Genomic DNA, 19681 nt, shown 5'->3' with positions numbered 1-19681 from the left:
TTTACAAATACAGTCTCATCTGATGTTCATGACAACTCTGCAAGGACAGTGCTATTATTATCCTCATTTTACAGTTGAGGAAACTGAGGCAGACAGAGGTCAAGTGATTTACTCAGCATCACACAGCTAATAGAGACTAGATTCAAACCCAAGTCTTCCTGATTGTGAGCTCCTTGAGGGCAGAGACTGTTTTTTGTTTTCTTTGTATCCCCAGCTGCTTAGCACAGTGCTTGGCATATAGTAAGCCCTTAATAAGTGCTTATTGACTGATTCCAGGCCAGCACTCTGTCTGCTCTGCTACTTAGCTGCCTCTCTCTGGGCCTCCATTCTTCATCTATAAAATGATAAATTCAGACTAGATAGTTTCTGGGATCCCTTCCAGATCTAAATCTAACATCCTGTAAGTAGGAGAGCTATAATTCAAACCCATGTCCCCTGCATCTAAATCCAGTAATTCCCATTGTACCATGATGCTTCTCCAGCCAATTTATCTAATCAGCTAACTTCGAAGTAGATAGAGTGCTGGGCCTGGAGTCAGAAAGTCTCATCTTCTCGAGTTCAAATCTGGCCTCAGACATTTACTAGCTGTGTGACCCTGGGCAAGTCACTTCACCCTGTTTGCCTCAGTTCCTTATCTATAAAAATGAGCTGGAGAAGGAAATGGCAAATCACTCCAGTATCTTTGCCAAGAAAACCCCAAATGGGTCACAAAGAGTCAGACATGACTGAAATGACTGAACAACAAGAAGTATTTTTGTAAGGAGAGGTGAAAGAAGGACATCCTGGCAGGAGAGACCAGGAATATGCAAGAAATATCAGGGAGAGTGAGGAATTATATTTAGAATTGTAAGGAACATTGGAGATCACCTGTTCTTATCTCCTCACTTTACAGATAAGAAAACTGACATCTAGAGTCCAGTGACTTCTACCTTATTCCCATTTCATTCTGATGTCCAGAGAAATGAAGTGGCTTGCTCCCTTACTCATATTTGTCTCTGCTCAAGCCAGATGGAGAAGGCAGTACATTATAAAGGAAACAGCAGTAAACGTGTTATCACTTGAGATGTGTGTTCAAATCCTGCTTCCTATACTTATTAGTTGTGTGACCATAACCAAGCCAGTTAATCTCTCTAAGCCTCAGTTTCCTAATGGAGTAATAGCAGTACTTACTTATCTCATAGGATTATTGTGAAGATTAAAAGAAATAATTTGATAGTAAGTTTTTTTCATACCTTAAAGCATTATGTAAATGTCAGCCCCAGGTCACACAGGTAGTAAGTAGCAGAGCAAGGATATGAACCAAATTCTTCTGATTCCAAATCCAGTAGCCTATCTACTCTACCACATAGCCTTTCCAGTCTGGCTTGAGCAGAAAACAATTTGAATGGAGGAGTGGAAGATAACAGTGGAAAGATACATTGGAGTTAGATTATCAAGGGTCTCAAATGCCAGGATTCTTTAGGACTTTATCCTATACATGTTGGAATGCCATTGAAGGTTTTTTAGGATGGGATGGATGTGATATAAACTGTGTATTGAAGCACATGATAAGTTCATAATAAATGTTTTTCATTCATTCGTAATCTGGGAGTATGTGTTTGATGGATTATATTGTGAGTGGAAATAGGCAGACCACTTAGGAGGCTAGACTAGACTACAAGCTTTCCCCTTTGATGCCAACTAAATGAACATGTGGTGGCAGGGGAAATTGTTTTTATTTTTTGAAATTTATAATGATGGAGAGAAGAAAGAACCAGGCAACCAAGAGGTTATGTCCATGTTGTTTATGGAAACCTGTACTGTGGGTTTGGAAACTGGTCAAGCACAGCCTTGGCAACACCATCTCTGATGACTGTCTTCCAGTTTCACTGAAGCAACATTCTTGGCTAGAATGTCTTGTTTATTGCAGCTGAACAATCACCTTGAAGAAAGCTTCAGCCTCCCATGGCTGGTGTAGATTTGACTCTTAGCACTCCAAGCTGGCTTCTGGTCCCATAGGTCAACCCTGGCTGAACCAAACACAATTTCCAAGATCAGGAATAAGGTAAAGGTGTTGTACCTGCAGCATGTGCCACAAACATGTTTCTAGAACTGACTCTACAATAGGAGCCCATCCTCCCTTTCTACCTCTACTGGCTACTCTACCTCTACTCGTGGCTACTCAGGATACCACCTAGTTGGGAGGAGTAAGAACAGATCATAGTACCAGGACTAAAAGCTGCGTGATTCTTTCTGGAGTCCTTAGAGTATAAAAGGAGTAAGGCCAGCTAGAGCTGATCCCTTGCTCAACTATTGACTTGCCAAGTGAACTGTTTCATTTCTACTTTAGTTTCCCCTTCTGTAAAGTAAATTTCTCTATAAAAGATCATTTCCCCTACACATACTCTGTCTTACAGTTGTGAGAATAAGTGTGATCATATCTATAAAACCATAGGATCATAGATTTAGGACTGGAAGGAATCTGAGAAGTCATTGACTCAAACCTCTTCACTTTGCAGATGGGGGAACTGAGGCCCAGAGAGGTTAAGTGACTTGTCCAGGGTCACACAGCTACTGTGTGTCTGAGAGTATTTGAACCTAGGTCTTCCTGACTCCAAAACCAGGGCTCTATCTACTACACCAGTGGTGTCAAACTCAAATAGAAATGGGGGCCCCTAAACCACACATGAGGATCCTTGAGGGGACACCTGTTGACCTAATTTTGAAATGTAAAATTATGTATGTTTTGTTGTATTTTTGTTTATTTTGTTAATTGTTTCCTAATTACATTTTAATCTGGTTCAGCTGCACTTGGGAGTTTTGCAGGCTATATGTTTGACATTTCTGCACTACACCATAATACCTATCACTTTCTCAAGACAACTACAAGAAAACACAAATTGCCTTTTTTTTTTAAGTGACCTGCCATCTTCATCTTCCTTAATTTTCTTTACTTCTTGATTGTCTCACTTGGTAATTCCCAGCAGCAGAAATTTTGTCATTGGCTGTTTTCTTTCTCTATAGTGTCTCTTTTGACAAAGCCATGTATGTGCTTCTATAGCTTTAATGGCCAGCTCTATGAAAATGACTCTGAAAGCTCTAGCTTTCTCTCTGGCCTTTTTCCTGAGTTCCAATCCCTTATTTCCAATGTCCTGTTCAGTATCTTCAGCTGAATATTACCCCATACTCAACCTGTCCAAAACTGAATTCATCATTGTTCATCTACTCTGCATCCCAAATCTGCCCTTTCTTCCAGCTTCTATTTCATTAAGCATGTTGCTGCCACCACCATCCTTCCAGTTACCCAGACTCAAAACCTCTGAGTCCTCTTTGAGTGATCCCTCACTCCTAACATAGTCAGTTGCCAAGTCCTGTTGTTCCCCTCTTCTATCTCCGTCCAGTACTTCCTACTGTCACCATTTTAGTTCAGGCCTTCATTACCCCCTTGCTTTAGTCTATTTTAGTAGCCACCCTGTTGACTACTAAATATAATATAGCCTTCATAGCCTGTCATTCAGAATCCTTCATAGTCTGATGCCATCCTACCTTTCCATCTTTGCTTCATACTGCTCCATGTCACATATTGTGCATAACCAAACTTGACTTCTTAGAGTGCTCTGTCACGTCTAGGCATTTGTGCTCTTTATCCCACAACCTGACTTATGATCTTTCTCTTCAGGCACCAGTTCAGGTGCTGTCTTTCCGGAAAACCTCCTGTGAGCCTCCTTCAGATAAGAGTTGCCTTGTTTTTTCCTTATGTGTATGTGTGCTTTTTCTCACCTACTAAACTGCTCTCTATGAGGGTAGGTACTATCTTTCTCATCTTTATATCTTACCTCTCCCCTATGTGTAGTGCAGTGCCTTGTTATAATGTGAATTAAATTAACCTGACTACCTAGAAAACAGTCTCCATTCTGTTTCAAACCTGTTAGCTTGGTCCAGGCAATAATGAATTTTGGGACAAGTTTTTATCTGTGAAACAAGAAAATATGCACCATGCCAGACCCATAGTCAGAACTTGTTGACCTGTTGATAGTCTCGTGTGTCATGGCCCTAACTCACCTTTAGCACTACAGAAAGAGCTCCAGACTGGGAGTCAGGGAGCCCAGGTCTTCTACTGAGTAGCTGAACAAGTCATTAAAGCTGTTTGAACCTCCGGAGAAAAGGAAAGACAAGTTGGATTAGATCAAGGGCTCTTAAACTGGAGTCCTTTTTTAATAATAACTATTTCAATATAAGTTGATTTCCTTTGTCATCCTATGTATTTGATTTTATGCATTTAAAAATATTACTCTGAGAAGGGGTTCATGAATTTCACCAGATTACACGAAGAAGATTAAGAACCCCTGCATTAGAAGATTACTAAGGCCTCTTCCAGCTCTAGGCTGCATGATGTCGTGAAAACAGTTGTGTGATCTTGAGAGCCTCAGCTTCCTCATCTATAAAATGGAACTAATATCTGTAGTGCTGATTTGGTGACATAATGGGATTGTTGTAAAAATCAAATTAGCTAATATTCATAAAGTGCTTTGCAATCCCAAAAGTGCTATGTGCATGTCAACATATTCTACCTCCATTTGGTGAATACTGCTAATGTTCTCTTTTGCAATGGGTATCCATCATGCTGGTGGTTGTTTGGGGGGAGGGGAGCTGAGGTGGGCTGTAGCTACTGTTGCCATGGACACTGACACACAACATGATACTATTTAATTCCAGCCACAACTTTTCTGACATAGGGGTGGCTGAACTTTTCTTGTTCCTTTGGCAGTCTGACTAGCAAATGCTTTCGAACAGGGAAGCTGGAACTTGATAGGGAGCTGTTACTCCGGTTCTAGATATTTCTTACGTAACCCTAAGGCTACCAGAGAAGTTGTTTGTTTCAGTGGGAAGCTATCTCTGGTAGAGTAAGTTATGAACCAGAGATAGTAAACCTGAAGATAAGAGTGACCCTGAGATTTGTTTAGTTTTGTTTTGGGAGAAGCAGGGAAGGACGTTGAAGGAGGTGGGTAGAAGAAGGGGTAGAAATCCTGTCCAGACAGCAAAAACCTAATTCTTCAACCTATTTCTTACCCACTTTCCTGCTCCTGGCAAGATAGGGAGTAAGCCCAGATCACTCCCCAGGAATAACCGGACTTCAGCCATTATAGACTGCCTCATGCTCTTTGCTCAGCTCTAGCCCCCTACTCATAAGAGGTCAAATTGGATCACTTGTCCAGCCAAGGACAGCAAAAGTTCATGGGATGAGATAGTCTGAATCATCTGCTTCTTTATGAAAAATAATTTTAGGGGACTCCCCACTCCCAGTCCAAACTTAGGGACACTTCATGCTCAGTGGCCAACAAAAGCTGATAGAAGCTGAGAGAAGATGGTTAGGATTTAAATAACTTATTCATGCACTTGATGAAGAAAAAGGAGAATTTTCCAAAGAAAATAGGTGTCAAGAAATCAGCTTGAGATCAGGGAACTCTGCGCTGTCTGAGCATTTCCCTTGTCTTTGCCTCTGCAATAGAGAAGAAAGAGGAGGGGACAAGCAAAAAGATTGAGAAACCCCGCAAGTTGAAAATGCAAAAGAGCTGTTTTTGTAAATAGACATTACACAAGAGCAGTTTTTTTGGAAAGGTTTTACTGAGACAGACAAAATTAGCCAACTGGCATCATGCTGCTAATAAAGATATTTACTGTTTGAAAAAGTGTATTTGTAGCTTTGGAGAACATCCTGTTGACTTTTCTTTGTTTTGAAAGAAAATAGAATCTCTTTTTTCCTTTTCCCTCTTTGCACACATAGAAGTTGGGTATTTTGGTTTTGTTTTAGGTAAGGCGGTGGGGGTGTAAGGAATAGTTGTGAAAAATGTTTTTCCCTGTTGGGTGGCTGCTCCTGCCCTCTGGAACCCACATTTATGAACTGAAGAGCATGGCAGAGTGGGGAATTTCACTCCAGACTCATCTGTAAGCTCTTGATTTCTCTCAGTCCAATGAAGTTCTCTAGGTAATAGCAAACTGTGTCCTCTTCCTGAACCTCTGTTTCCTCTTCTGTAATATGAAGAGGAAAATCCAAGTAGAATGTAAATTTCTTAAAGGAAGGGACTTATGAAAAAATTCCCAGTACTTATCCATGTTGGAAAATTGATAATGTTTGTTGAATTAAATGTAATTAAATCCGTGTACCTTTTCTGTTTTTCTTGAGTGCCATAAGGATGAATAAATAATGTCCCCTTGAATTACTATGAGCTCCTCCATACACTGAAGTTAAGAGTTCCTTCAAAGCCTGCCATGGGCATATAAGTTCTATGTGTTCTAGCTGTGTCAAGCATGGTCATTCTTCCCCAGAATCCTGGGATGTTGTTACCCTGGCCGCACTTTTTCCAGAGCAGCTGTTATTCATCAAGACTCTGCATTCCCAAAGGGGAGCAGAGTCAAAACTTCACTTCAAACGCCATGGAAACCAAGGAGATAGATTGAGGAAATTATAGAAGCTTATATTCAATCTATAGTTGTTCTCTCCTCTTTCCTTCTTTTGACACACCACCACTACTACCAGTGGGGTCTTTATCTCAATTTCTCTAGCAAAAGATTTCCAGTTTCTCTACAGCAAGGCATATATTCCCATTTTCAAGCCAGTCCTATGACAGAGTATGAGTATATATCTTCTATTTGGCAGCCTCTGAATGAACCAAGAATGTTCCTTTTATTTGGTATTTCCTCTCTTGGATATTGTTATGTGTTTTCCCTTGTCCTACTCTGATGATTTCACCAGCTCTCATTTTTCAAACTGAAAGCTAGCCCCCTGCCCTGAGTAGCAGCCGAGTGCTTGGTCTTCAGATCCCAAGAGAGCCATCTTTTCTGAGTGTGTGTTGCTCCTGCTTCTCTTAAGACCCCAAATACAGTGATGTTGCATCATTTTGACCTTAGCTGGGGGCAGCGGTTCTTCACTAGCATGGAATTACTTAGGGAACTACATAAGCAGTTCCTGTGGAGAATCTCATTCACGTAACATTTTTTTGGAATGGCTGCTCAGTATGTGCCCGGTACTATATGAGACTCTGGAAAATAAAAACAAGCGTAATACCTGAATCCTGCCCTTGAGGTACTTACAGTCTTATAGTTAAGGAGATGAGATGTGTATATTTCAAAAACCAAGCAAGTCATGTGATAAATGCCAGGTGAGTAGTACAGGCAGTTGTTAGGAGTAAACGGAGGGAGGGAATCACTGAGTGTGATGTGATAAGAGAGTTGTGACTTGAGAAAGATTTTGCAGCATGGATTTTGGGTGGACAGAAAAGAGATTGGAAGGCATTTTGAGGGACAGGAGATTCCTGTGAGTAACTGGGTCAGCATAGTTAAAACAGAAGCTTTTCACTGAAGAACAGTGAGAAATAGGCTAGGAACCAGAATCAAAGAATATTAGAGCTGGACAAGACCATAGAGGTAATTTAGTGCCACCCACTAGATGTGCCCAAATTCATAGTGAGGCAGTAGCAAGCCAGGTCTCAAACCCAGGTCTCCTGATTCTCAAGCAAGGGCTTTTTCTGCCACACCTCACTCTGTCTTAAATCTAATCCCTTCCAGGCCTCTACACTATAGCCAGAGATGATACTTCTGGTTAGGAGCCCTACCCAGACTATTGAAACCTTAAATGACAATTTAAGGAGCATAGTGTGAACCCCCACCCTTCAGTGGTGGTGGGAGGTCCATACGTATTACACATTGTAAGTGTTTTTCATTGCATTTCATTTTTCATTGTATTGATAAGATTATCAGATTTCCTGTCTAAGAACAGTATTTGTTATATGAGATGGTTCTTTAGAAGGAGAAGTGATACTTGGGGTAACTATGATGATGTAAGAAACAGAAGATATCAATAAAAACTTAATGAAAAGGTTGAACATGTCTCTAATGTTCCTTAGGACTCTAAATTTATGATCCTAGCACCCAAAATAATATTTTGTATGTGATATGCACTTTATAATATTGGCAGGAGGTTTATAGCAAAGTCCCTCTTTAAAAAATATATTTATTTTATTTTGAATTTAAGAAATAAAACAAGCATTTCAATAACATAGTAGAACATGAAACTGCAAATCTATTATGTTTAACTTGCTATTCCTTTTAAATATAAAATCAAATTATCATGTAACTTTCTTTTTTCTTCCCTACCTCACCCCAGAGGACTACCGTTAGACACACACACACACACACATACACACACGTATGTATATGCACGTGCATATATGTGTGTCATGTGTGTATGTAAAATCATTTTATACCTATTTCTAGTTATCAATTCTTTCTCTGGATGCAGATAACATCTTCCGTCCTAGGGCCATTATAGTTAAATTGGTATTTATAATAGTCAAAATTACCTAGTCACTCAGAGTTGTTATTAAAACAATATTGCTGTTACTGTGTTTTTAAAAAAGGAGCATGGAGTGGACTTTATCCCGCATGCAGTGGGAGACCATTTTCTGGACAGGGTAGTGGCATGACACAGGTAGTTTTTTAGAATGTTTAAAATATGGTAGCGTGGAGCAGGATCAATAGGAATATGAAAACGTCAGGGAGACCAATCAGGCCATTGCAGTTTTTGCAGGTCTGAAATTCAGTAGTGAGGAAGGTGAGTTGGATATGTTGTTATGCGCGACTTTTCCTTTATACATTGACATTACACCCTGCAACATCCCTGCTACGAAGAAATCTCTTCCCTGGTTGATGATAGCTTTCAGAAGTGCCTTCAACCCATGGTTACCTTAACTCCTCACCAAATTCTTGTGTTAAACATTTGACTAGGTGACTTTTCCTACCCTATTCTTTAAAATAGTGACAAATGCATTTTAAGTCAGAATCCAAATCATTAAAGCTTTCTAGTCTGGGAGACTTGGATTCTAGTCATTTTGCCATTAACTGTGTGCCTTAGACAAATCATTTAGCCTCTTTAGGACTGTTTTCTCATTTCTGAAATAAAGCAATCAGACTGGATGATCTTCACATGGCCTTCTAAACTCTAAAACTTTTATGATTATAATTCTAATCCACATATCAGTGATAGAGATGATAAAGAATAGAACCCAGATTCCTAACTCAGCAGTCCCTTGTCAGGAGCACTGCTTCTCTAAGTACAAATCCATTTGAAAACCACATTGAAATTCAATGACCCAGCTTTGCTTCTTGTCTCACTATTCTGCTTGGTTCTCAGATTAAAATTATATAGAGTCTATACAAAGCCTTCTAGTTCAATTCCCACTCAGCCCCTCATTTTGTTTTAAATAGATGAGGAAACTATTTCAGAGAGATGACGAGAAGTGCCTGGGGTCACACAGTTATCAGCCTCAGAACTAGGAACTAGAACCTAGGTCTTCTGATTGCTAGCATGGCATCTTTTCCACACCACAGGTCTCAAGGAAAATAGTGGCTGATCTCATAATGATGCCACTCTGAGTACCTTATTTGCACTGTCACAGAAGGGTCCTTAAAGATAGCTTTAAAGGTAGTTGCCAGCTATCTAAAACCAATATGTGGACTTTAATCCTCACCCTTTAGAAAGAATAGTTAGGAATTAGAAAAGAGTCTCAGGGGATTTTCTCACCTAGCTATTGTCCCTCATAGCCAGTCTGAGAAAGGGAAGCAGGTTCTAATTCTCTTCCCTTCTTTATCCCTCAGCCTGATCTTTTCCTCAGTAATTATACAGTTGAGGATTATTTGTTTATGGAAGCCACGTGAATTTTGACTGCTGCCAGGGCCAGCCAGTCCCCAAAGGGTTAACCCTCCCAAATTACTGGGCTGGGTTAACAATAAACAGGATGTCCTCCAGAAATTAAATTTAACCGCTGTGACTCAGGCTGGCCCAACCTCTCCACCGGATCGACGTCTGGGGTTATTATCGGTGGTTAATTACACTGTTGGGTTTAGAAGCAATGCTGGTCAGTTTGGACCAAATAGAACTAGGTACAGAGAAAAAGAAGTATGAGGGGAGTGGTAGAATCAGTGAGTGAACAGGTAAGTTGCAACATTTGAAGCAAGAAGTTTACATTAGAGGAAGTGGGTATACTCAATAAAGCAAAGTAGAACCGAGTGGTAGAAGTCATTAGTTCATTCTCATGCCTCCAGGGCTCTCTTGAATTTGCTCATCTATTAGGGCTGATCCCAGTGACTCCCTAGCTATCTGATGTTAAGACATATCTACAGTTTCAACAATTATACCAGGAAGTGTCTTTTGCTTCCCAGTCTAAGCCTGGTTTCTAACTTATGCACTGATTCTCCTGTCCATCTGGTGTGATATGTGTGTATATGAATTTATGTGTGTATGTAGAATATACAAATAAAATGTTGAATATGTATATATTAATAAGAATAAGAATAATAATGTCTGCCATTATATAACACTTCACAGGGTTTGGGGGTTTTTTTGGTTTTGTTTTGTACTTTGGCTAGGCAGTGGGGTTAAGTGACTTGCCTAGGGTCACACAGCTAGTAAGTGTCAAGTGTTTGGTCTGAGGCCGGATTTGAACTCAGGTCCTCCTGACTCCAGGGCTGGTGCTCTATCCACTGCACCACCTAGCTGCTCCATCACTTCACAGTTTTCAAAGTACTTTCACATCCTTTCCAATTTGCTCCTCCCAACATCTCTGTGAGATAAGCAAGGTAGGTATTAGGGTCCTTATCTTATACATGAGAAAACTGAGGCTTTGGAAGGGTTAAAGTCACTCATGATCTAATGTTCTTTTCCACTGACTATACCATATCACTTCTCAGAAGGAATATTCCCTGTTTTCAGGTAGAGAACCTGAGGTACAGAACTTCATAGTAGGTCCAAAACAAGTCCCTGGAACATCTTTCCTCTCCTGCAACCCCTTTCTCTCATTAGTGAGTTCCTCAAAGGACCTCAATTTCGAGGAAGGACATAGAACCCAGCCATCCTTCACTCCTCTCCCAGCCCTGCTTGTGACTTTCCAGATTTCACCACCAGGCCCCCAAGTGAATACCTACCTTCTCCCTCCTCCCCACTTTTCAGCTCCCGTTTATGTGTCATATGTTGTCTTCTCCCATTAGTATATAAGCTCCTTGAGGACAGTGATTTTCTTTTTGCTTTTATTTGTATCTCTAGTGCTTGGCATATAGTAAGCATTTTCAAGAATATTTGTTGACTTGACTTAAAGACAAATTTGTGATTGAATCTCAGATTCTGTTTTGAGCTTCATTTGGATCTTATCAGTTTCTACTGGGAACTTAGTTTATAACCAGTCTTCCAAGTGTACCTGAAATCTATCACCTCTCTCCGGCCAGGAAAAAGAACACTTTAGATCCACAGATGCATTAGAGTCATCAGGCATCGAAGATAGTCAATATGGGTTGGTTTGTTTTTTAATAACATAAGGATTTGGGGGCAGTTTGGTGGCGCGGTGGATAGAACATTGGCCCTGGAGTCAGGAGGACCTGAGTTCAAATCCTGCCTCAAACCAAACACTTGACACTTACTAGCTGTGTAACCCTGGGCAAGTCACTTAACCCCAATTGCCTAAAAAAAACCAGTAATAATAATAATAATATAAGGATTTTTAAGTATGGTGATTACTAGCCTGAAACTACTGTCTTTGAAAGTTCTCATAGCTGGGGGGGGGGGGGGGGGGGCTCATGACAGTTTCATTCTTCATGAAACAGTTCCCTTTCTCCACCCCCTTTATATTTATTTAATACCATAGTAACTATCAGCAAAGATAGTAATAGGAGAATGTTGTCAAGAACTTGGATTTGAAAAAGCACTGTTTAGAAGAACATTGCCCTAAAACTCAGCCTAGCTATAAGTAGCCACAAGGATCTGAGTTGGGAATAGCATCTCAGGTGGTAATCTACCTGCCTTCTTTCTTTATACTCCTGAAATAGGGTTAGGGTATTTAGAACTAGAAGAAATTTTAAATCTATCCCAACCATGTCATTTTACAGATAAAGAAACTGAGGTCCACGGAAGTAAGTGATTTGTTTATAGTCACAGAGCTAGCGGCAGAGCTTATATTCAAACCTGTATCCTCTGATTCTAAATCCAATTCTCCTTGCATTGTAAAAGATAGTTATCTAGATTTCAACAATCCACTTTATCCCCATCCTTACAGTATTACATTCTTCCCTGTCTCCTGTAACTTTTCTCTTTATCTCTTGTAGGATTCCATTCAAGATTGGGCAGCCCAAGAAACAGATTGTCCCCAAGACAGTGAGTAACCTAATTTCTTCCCCAAGAGCCCATCTTGCCACACATGGCCTTGTAGTGGAGCCATGATTTTGACCCAACACATCTTAAGGGTAGAAAAGAAAAGCAGTCTTTGACTCTATGTCCACTTTTGTAGATCTAAAATGTGGCTCAGGCTAAAAGCCCAAAGGTCCTCAAGGCCTGGCATTTTTTCTTTCCTTGGATCAACCTATTCTGCCCCTCTCAGGAGCAGATGAATAGAGGGAATTGCAAAGGACCTGGGAAAATTACTAGTTCAAACAAACCCATCTCCAGAAATAGGGTAGAATTTAATGATTTAAATCAAATTTGATGCAGAAAATCCAGAAGTTCTTACTAATATAATCTCTCCAGAGCAGCCATTCTTTGTTATTGCCTGATAACTTCCCCTCTAGCTTTTATGCATTTTCCTAGAGAAAAAGTTGAAGTGCCAACAACCTGTTTGGAAGATCCAGATAGTTTGTACTCCCATAGAGAGTTCCTGTGTTAAGTTGAAGCCAGCAATTTTAGGCCCTTACCACTTCTCTTGTTCAGTGGCCACTGCAGCTGTGCATCAACTAAGAAGTTATGATTAATTGTCTACTAAGATGGTTTCCTATTGTCTTGACTTCATAGGGGGACCCTGCCTTTCTCCACCAGTTCCTGTCCCATCATCTCCTCCTCCCCCTACCAGCTACATATACAAGTGTGTCCTTTACTTTGGATGAGGCTCTAAGCCAATTTAACATCTAGGGAATAGGTCAGCTCCAGAAAAGCAAGCTTCAGACATTACACCCCTGCAGGAGGTTTGTTCCCTGATTGTCCCATCCAGTTCAATAGCCTCTGATTATAAAACCTCTAGCAGGAGTTAGATCCTGCCTCTGTTTTGAGGCCTCTCTCTCACTCCCAGAGAAAGAGGTCATATGCACTTTGCAAGATTTTTGGAAACCCTGTAAGAAAGAGGCCCTTCTGGCTTCCCCATCTGAATAAGTCATTTGAATTTAGTTTGAAAGCCATGAAGAATCTTTCAGGTATGAATTGGACTAGCAGCTGAGGGCCCTTCCAGCTCTGAAACTGTGATTCTGGGAATCCAAGCCTCTCAAGTATGATTGTATGCTACAGCCCCTTCCTGCCCTCTTTGCGTAATAGGTTCTGCTCTCTTTAACTGAGGTAACTAAATCAAAAGCAAAGCATCTCTACCAACCATCATGAAGTTCAGAGCAAACATCGGAACAACTCTATCAGTAGGAAATCCAGAGCCTAGTCATTTATAAAAGAAGGGCTTGGGGGGAGGAGGCCAGGGGTACAAACCACTCCTAGATCCTAAAAAGAGTTTTCCCACTTTGTCATCGAGAGTCAGGATGCTGGAGATCTCAAAACTTAAATGAGGCCATCCATCTGTACAGGCTGACTTTGAGCCAGAGCTCAAAGAATCTGGGTGTGCAGATGTTGGGCTCTGGCCGGCTGCAGGAAGTGGGAAGGTGTGGCCTCAGGTTTCCAGGGCTTAATCCAGGGCAGATCAGAAAGAGAAGTGGTTTTGGGAAGGGTCTTATATTCCTATTATTGATATTAAAAAACAAAACAAAACAAAACTACTCCTGCCTTTGCTGAAATGAACTTTGTTGCTTCTGGAACATGCTGCTCCCTGGAAGGGTACGGGGCTAAGATCCAGCTTGTTTGTAAAACTCTTGGCTGGAAAGACCCCCTGGGCCTGAGAGACTACTTGGAATGGCAAAGTGACTCCCTGGGCAACCAAGATTATAGGGAGACGGGCAGGTGGGTAGAGCTTAGAAAACCCCTTGAGCCACACCAGCCTGGGTTGATCTCCCTCATTTAGTTCTCCGTTCTCCTTGGGCCAGCTTCATTTGGGACAGAATTTCTTTCCTCTTAATCTCCAACACTCTTGACTGCCACAGAGAGCCTTACTTTCACTGGAGCAGAAGGGGACCTAGAGATAGTTGGTTTCTCCTTATAAACTCCCAAGAAATAAGCCCATACTAAGCAGTTGGAATCCTAGCTTAGTGAGATTATGATCAGAGTCTTTGATCCTTAATGAAGGAGTCCAAACAACCCTCAGCTTGGGTTAAAAAACATCACTGGATTTATTTCCTTGATGTCCATACTCCCTCCCCAGAACTCTTTGGGAGTCTTGGCATTTACCAACTCTTCCTCTCTACTGCCACTCATCCCTACTACCACCTTCACCCCAACTCTCCAAACAGGCCCAGGCTGTACAGTTGTCTCAGCATCTCTGGCAGCTGCCATCTGAACACTAGTGACGCACACTGTTTTTCTTGCCTGAGCGCTTTCTGGGAGGGGAGCAGATGTGGATAGCTAGGTTATTGGAAGTCACAGAGGCGCTGTCATGGGAATAAATGCTCATGTTATCTTCAGGGAGTTTCAGGAGATTTTTGGCTCAAGGCACCCAACTATCAGACACAAAGAGGGCATTGTGTCTTTGCCCTCATTGTTCTCCTGCACCCAGGTTATTCATGAAAGCTCTGGGACTTTTGCTGGAATGGCATGTTCTCTATAGGAGCTGACAACTGAAACTGAAATTTAAGGAAAAAATCCTTATCAAATGTTGTCATTTTGTTTGGTCCCCTCACAATCCCCAGAAGCTCACAAAGTGGCTAGAGCCATCCCCCTGAGGAAAGAATAGAGAGCCCTTGTACTTCAAGGGAAAATAGAAGGAATTTTAGTCCAAAGCTACCTCCTCCATGACTCACTTATCCCCCTATCCCCCAGACTCACTTGAGTCTGTAAGTTAAAGGGATCCCCCTCCATGGTTAAGGCGAGGAAAAAACCCTGTCAGGTTGGACCTCTGCTGATGAAAGGTTCTTACATGCAAAATAGATGGTGCCTTGTCTGCATTCCTTCTGAGTGTTTACCCAATTCTGTAATGCAGCCCTGCAATATCAAGCTCAGGAGAATATGCCATTTGAACCCTAGCTTCCTGGGAGGGGTGGGAGTGTGCAGCTCTTTCTGGCATTCTAGCCTTTTTATTGCAGCATGAGCCCCATCTGTCCTTGTACCTTCTTGTCATAGTCTTCTTTCTCATTAACAATCATGGCATCCTAGAGCAGGAATGACCTCACAGCAGTCATCTCCTCCAACCTCCTACCCTTGCCAGAATCTTTCTAGTCTCTTTAACAAGAGGTCACACTTTGTATGGGTACTATCCCAAGCCTTGAGAATGTTGGGAGCAGCCAAGCAGTGTTGGTCATTGGCCTCCAGCTTGACAGTCCACTTCATCAGCCTGGCCCAACCCTTTTAGATCCCCTATTGTCCATGCGTGTCTAGCATTGTTGACTGAGATCCAGTTGCTCTTTTGGCAGAGAGAACAAGCATTTAAATGGATTCTGATCTTTCCTGGTTAACTCTTCCCTCAGAATAGGGAAATAAAATACCTTTTTGTGCCCTGTCTGAGGAACTGAAATTCCCCAGGACCTCCTTGAGAGTTTTCCCTTGTGGAAGTTGGAGAGCCCTTTTAGTTGATGTGGCCCAACACTTGATTACTAGAGGTCCAGGGATAGCATGGTTTCTTCCAGCATTTCATAGGCTTTAGGGTATCCTTTCTTAGCATTCGATGTGTAGGTATCAGTTCCCACCCCTGACCGCCCTTCTCAGCTTCCAGCCCCTGTGCAAGCCCAGGATCATGTGCATCCTAGGGTGAACCAACCTAGTTGGAAGCTTAGAGTCCTATTCTGTACAAGTCCGAGCAATCTCAGTCCAGAGAAGCCAGGTGTTCTTTGACATCCCACACACCAACGCACTTGGTGGGATTGCAAAAGAAAAGAGTGGAAGCCAGAGGTCACAGCTCTAGCAGTTCAGCAGACTCTTTCGCCTCCCCTCCAAGAAACCACCTGCACTCTGCTCTCACCCTCTTAGGGATTGGTTCTGGCAGAGTTAAAATGCTAAAATTCATCTGTAGACCTAACATATAACAACACACTACTCACCTGCCACCTCCTGGTGGCTTGACTGGAAGCACGGCTCTGGACTCCAAGCATAACCCTAGCCACCAGCTTACTGGGTAATTTGGGGTGCGCCACTCACCCTCAAAATACTTGTTCTCCCTTTTTAAAAATAGCGTTAGTGTCGTGCAAAATCTCTTAACAGTATTTTGCTAAATGTCTAAGACTGTCCTAGGCAGTTCTGTGTCCATGGTCACAAAACTGGTCAAGTTAAAGACCACTGAATACATAAAGCATTGGGCCTGCAGTATAGAAGACCTGAGTTCAGGTCTTCATGAATCCTGCCTCAGACACTTCACTTCTCTCTGCCTCAGTTTTCTCATCAGTAAAATAGAGGTAATAACAGCAGCTACCTCTCAGGGGTTGTTGTGAGGATCAAATGAGATAATGTATATAAAGTCCTTTGCAAATCTTAAAGCATTTATATAAATGCTGGTTATTATATTAACTATGAACTGATGGAGGTGGGCTTTGAACCCAAATCTGTCTGATCTCTATCATAGTATCTTTCCAAGTAGGTAACTATGTATGTTTTATGATTTCAGGAGCATAGGTAAGACCTCACTACCCCCCAAACATCTTTCCCACTGACTCATTGATGCCAGAAATTCCATCACAGGAGCATCACTACTTTAGCTTAAGACTTCCTACTAGAACAGTGATAACAACACATTATGTTTCACAAAGCACTCTATAGTTTACACAGTACTTGTATATTCATTATCTCATTTGATCCAGGTTTTTAAAAATGCATATTCCCCTGAGAGGGACAGTACTATTTAAGCTATTAGTAATTATTTATACCTTAATAAATTTCAGCTCATTCCCTTGAGAATAGATTTTCTTAGGGGGAGAAACAGGGAAGGGAAGAAAGCATAAGGACATTTATTGGGCACTTGATTGAGAAAAGTGAGGGACCTCACTGCAGAGGGAAAAGAATGCAGATCTGGAAGACTGGGGTCACCAAAGACAAAACTTAGCCGACTTTATAATTTTGCCAGGGTCTGGCACAGGTTCTAGTTGCCAGTCTATCAAATGAGGAAACTACATCTCTGTCCTCTAAGCTGATCAGCATAGAAGAGATAAGGCAACTTGACAGTTATCAAAGGAGAAGTATAAGGAAACAGGAGAGAGAGCTCTGTAGAGCTCTGGAGACCTGTATTCTAAGCCTGGCTTTGCCACTGACTGGCTCTGTGACCTTCGATTAAGTCACTTCTTGCTCTCTCTGGGCCCGAGTTTCCTCCTCTGTAAATGAGGGATTTGACCAGAAAGCCCTGACATTCTATGGCTGAATAGTTTATATTGAGCTTTACCTTGAATTTGTATCAATACATAACCCAGCGTGTGTAGTAAGATTGGTGTAGCTTTAGGATAATGCTTAATGAGGCTGATCTTCGTGGAAGGGATGAGTTTGAAGGAAGTATGTAAAGGATAGGTTCCTCTGCAGAGTGTGGTCTTAAAGGCCCCTGTCAGTCTGGCAGGGACATGCCCTCCTTCCTCTAATGACCCCTGACATTCTGGTGGTTTTCTGTTCAGTGACTATAAAATGGCAGGATTTTTTTGCCTTGGGGCAGATGAGGGCAGTTTTGTTAAAACCAAACAAAATCTTGACTCCATCAGTAAGCACATCCTCCCAAAGAGGAATGCTAGGTGAGCAAGTTTGATAAGAGAGAAGCATACATGAATCCTCTTATTGGAGAGGGGCTATATGAAAGTTCACCACGTCATGTCTATGACATTTACTTTTCTGAGCAGGGACATCCATTTATCTCCTCCACATGAAAATGGTTAGAGTAAAAATATATGCTTCTAGCTGCTTTCTTTTAGTACTTCCTGTTACCTTTCAGACATTATTTGTTTCATCTAACATCCCAGATAAGCTGAATATTGCCTATAGAAAGCTAATAGTGAAGTTAGGCTATTGTTTTCATTTTTTTGATGAGGAAACTGATTCACAAGAAAACAGAGAAGGACCTTTAACTTCATCTGGCATGCAGGTAGCTGAACTACCAACATACAAATAGATCCAGTTCTATGAAAAATGTGTATGAAAAATGTGCTAAATAAGCAAAAGTTTGACTTTATCTCCTCAGCCAGATAGTTTCAGGAATTTTCTTCTTTCTCTACTCTGGGAGTAGAGGGGAAAAAATTTGTGCCCATGCCCCTTTGGTGGGAGAATAAGGTCACAATCTTCTGGTATTTGCCTAGAAGGCCCATATAGGAGAGGAGTTTTATCCCTGAATCAAGCAATTAATTAGTCGAGGAACACAAAGAGAATTTGTCATTGGAGAACTGTCAGTACTTGTATGAACTAAACAGTGTTGCTTCCTGGAGGCTTAGGTGGGGGATGATTATCGTATATTGTTTGAAATAAGGGCTGATTTTTTTTCCAACGTTGTCATTTCTTTGATGATTGAGTTGTCTTTCATTACAGGTGGAAAGAGACTTTGAAAGGGAATATGGAAAACTCCAGCAGTAAGTGATCAACTCCAGGAGAGGAGGTGGAACGACTCCAGGGGGGGAGAGACAGCTCTATTCTGTTTAATTTCTGTAGTTGTAACATTTGTTTGATGCTCTGTTAGTGACTTGGAGAACACCCCCATTAGTATACTGTCAGGGCAGTTCATTATACTGCCAGATCCCCATATTCCTCAAGTCTTCATTGATAGGGATGATCTAGGGAATCCTGTAGAATACGTTATCTTTTAGGTTAGATTGCAAATCTCCATAGCAAATGAACCCCTCTTCCCTAGCAGCATCCTAGAGGAAAAGGTTGGATTTAGGAACCAAAAGAAGCTCAGAGGAGCCAGAAATCAAGTCCTCTTTGTCTCCTTTTCAGGCTGGAGGATCAGACCAAGAAGCTGCAGAAGGACCTGAAAAAGAGCACCGATGCTGATCTGGGTAGGTAGTCCCACCCCACCTTGCTAGGGCCTAAGAGTTGGAGGGGAGCAAATGACATAGAGAATAAATAGGTTTCTCTCCCACAGAACCCCAAGCCCATTTGTTGTGGGGACTAGCTTTGGGATGACTCCTCCAAAAATACTGACTGACAGTTGGCCCTAGGTTAACCATTCCTCATCAGAGCAAACTTACTGTTCTTACCAAAACTCTCCTTCTTCCCTTACTTCTCAGGAGGCTCTCTTTGACTTCAGGGTCCTTTTGGATTTGGTACTAAGTTTGACGAGCTTGAAGCAAGGAGGATAGGAGTACCATCACAGTTAACTTGGACTTTAAGCTGAAAGTGTCTCTGGCATATTGGAATTTAGGCTGCTCTCTTCTGTCCTCCTTTCAGGCCCTTGCAGATATGAACTTTGACAAAAATTACAATAGATCCCCTGGGAAGTAGGTGATTTGCTTTTCAGGAGCAAAGAGCTATCTCAGAAAATGGATTTGAGAAGGACAGAGGAAGAAGGTCATGTGGACTAAAACATGTAGTTCTATGACAGACAGGTTTAAGAATGCTTTAACACTGCCCTGTATTTAGTTCATTTACTAAAGATTCTGAAAGATCTGAGAGGGTCTCGTGTGTGGA

At 41.6% G+C, this 19681-nt stretch overlaps 1 protein-coding gene across 1 annotated transcript in view; it reads left to right on the top strand.

Moving 5' to 3' along the window:
- The window catches only part of BIN3 (bridging integrator 3), a 44191-nt gene that overhangs the window by 5801 nt on the left and 18709 nt on the right, over nucleotides 1–19681 (top strand). The window contains exons 2-4 of the mRNA XM_027853866.1: nucleotides 12130–12178; nucleotides 18584–18624; nucleotides 18989–19050. Of these exons, the coding sequence (XP_027709667.1) occupies nucleotides 12130–12178; nucleotides 18584–18624; nucleotides 18989–19050 (152 nt within the window). The remainder of the gene's footprint in view (nucleotides 1–12129; nucleotides 12179–18583; nucleotides 18625–18988; nucleotides 19051–19681) is intronic.

This window comes from Vombatus ursinus, unplaced genomic scaffold (genome assembly GCF_900497805.2).
Source record: "Vombatus ursinus unplaced genomic scaffold, bare-nosed wombat genome assembly UNPS02010219.1, whole genome shotgun sequence".
Taxonomy (NCBI): domain Eukaryota; kingdom Metazoa; phylum Chordata; class Mammalia; order Diprotodontia; family Vombatidae; genus Vombatus; species Vombatus ursinus.
The sequence above is the reverse complement of the archived record's forward strand: the minus strand, read 5'-3'. Positions and strand labels throughout refer to the sequence as shown.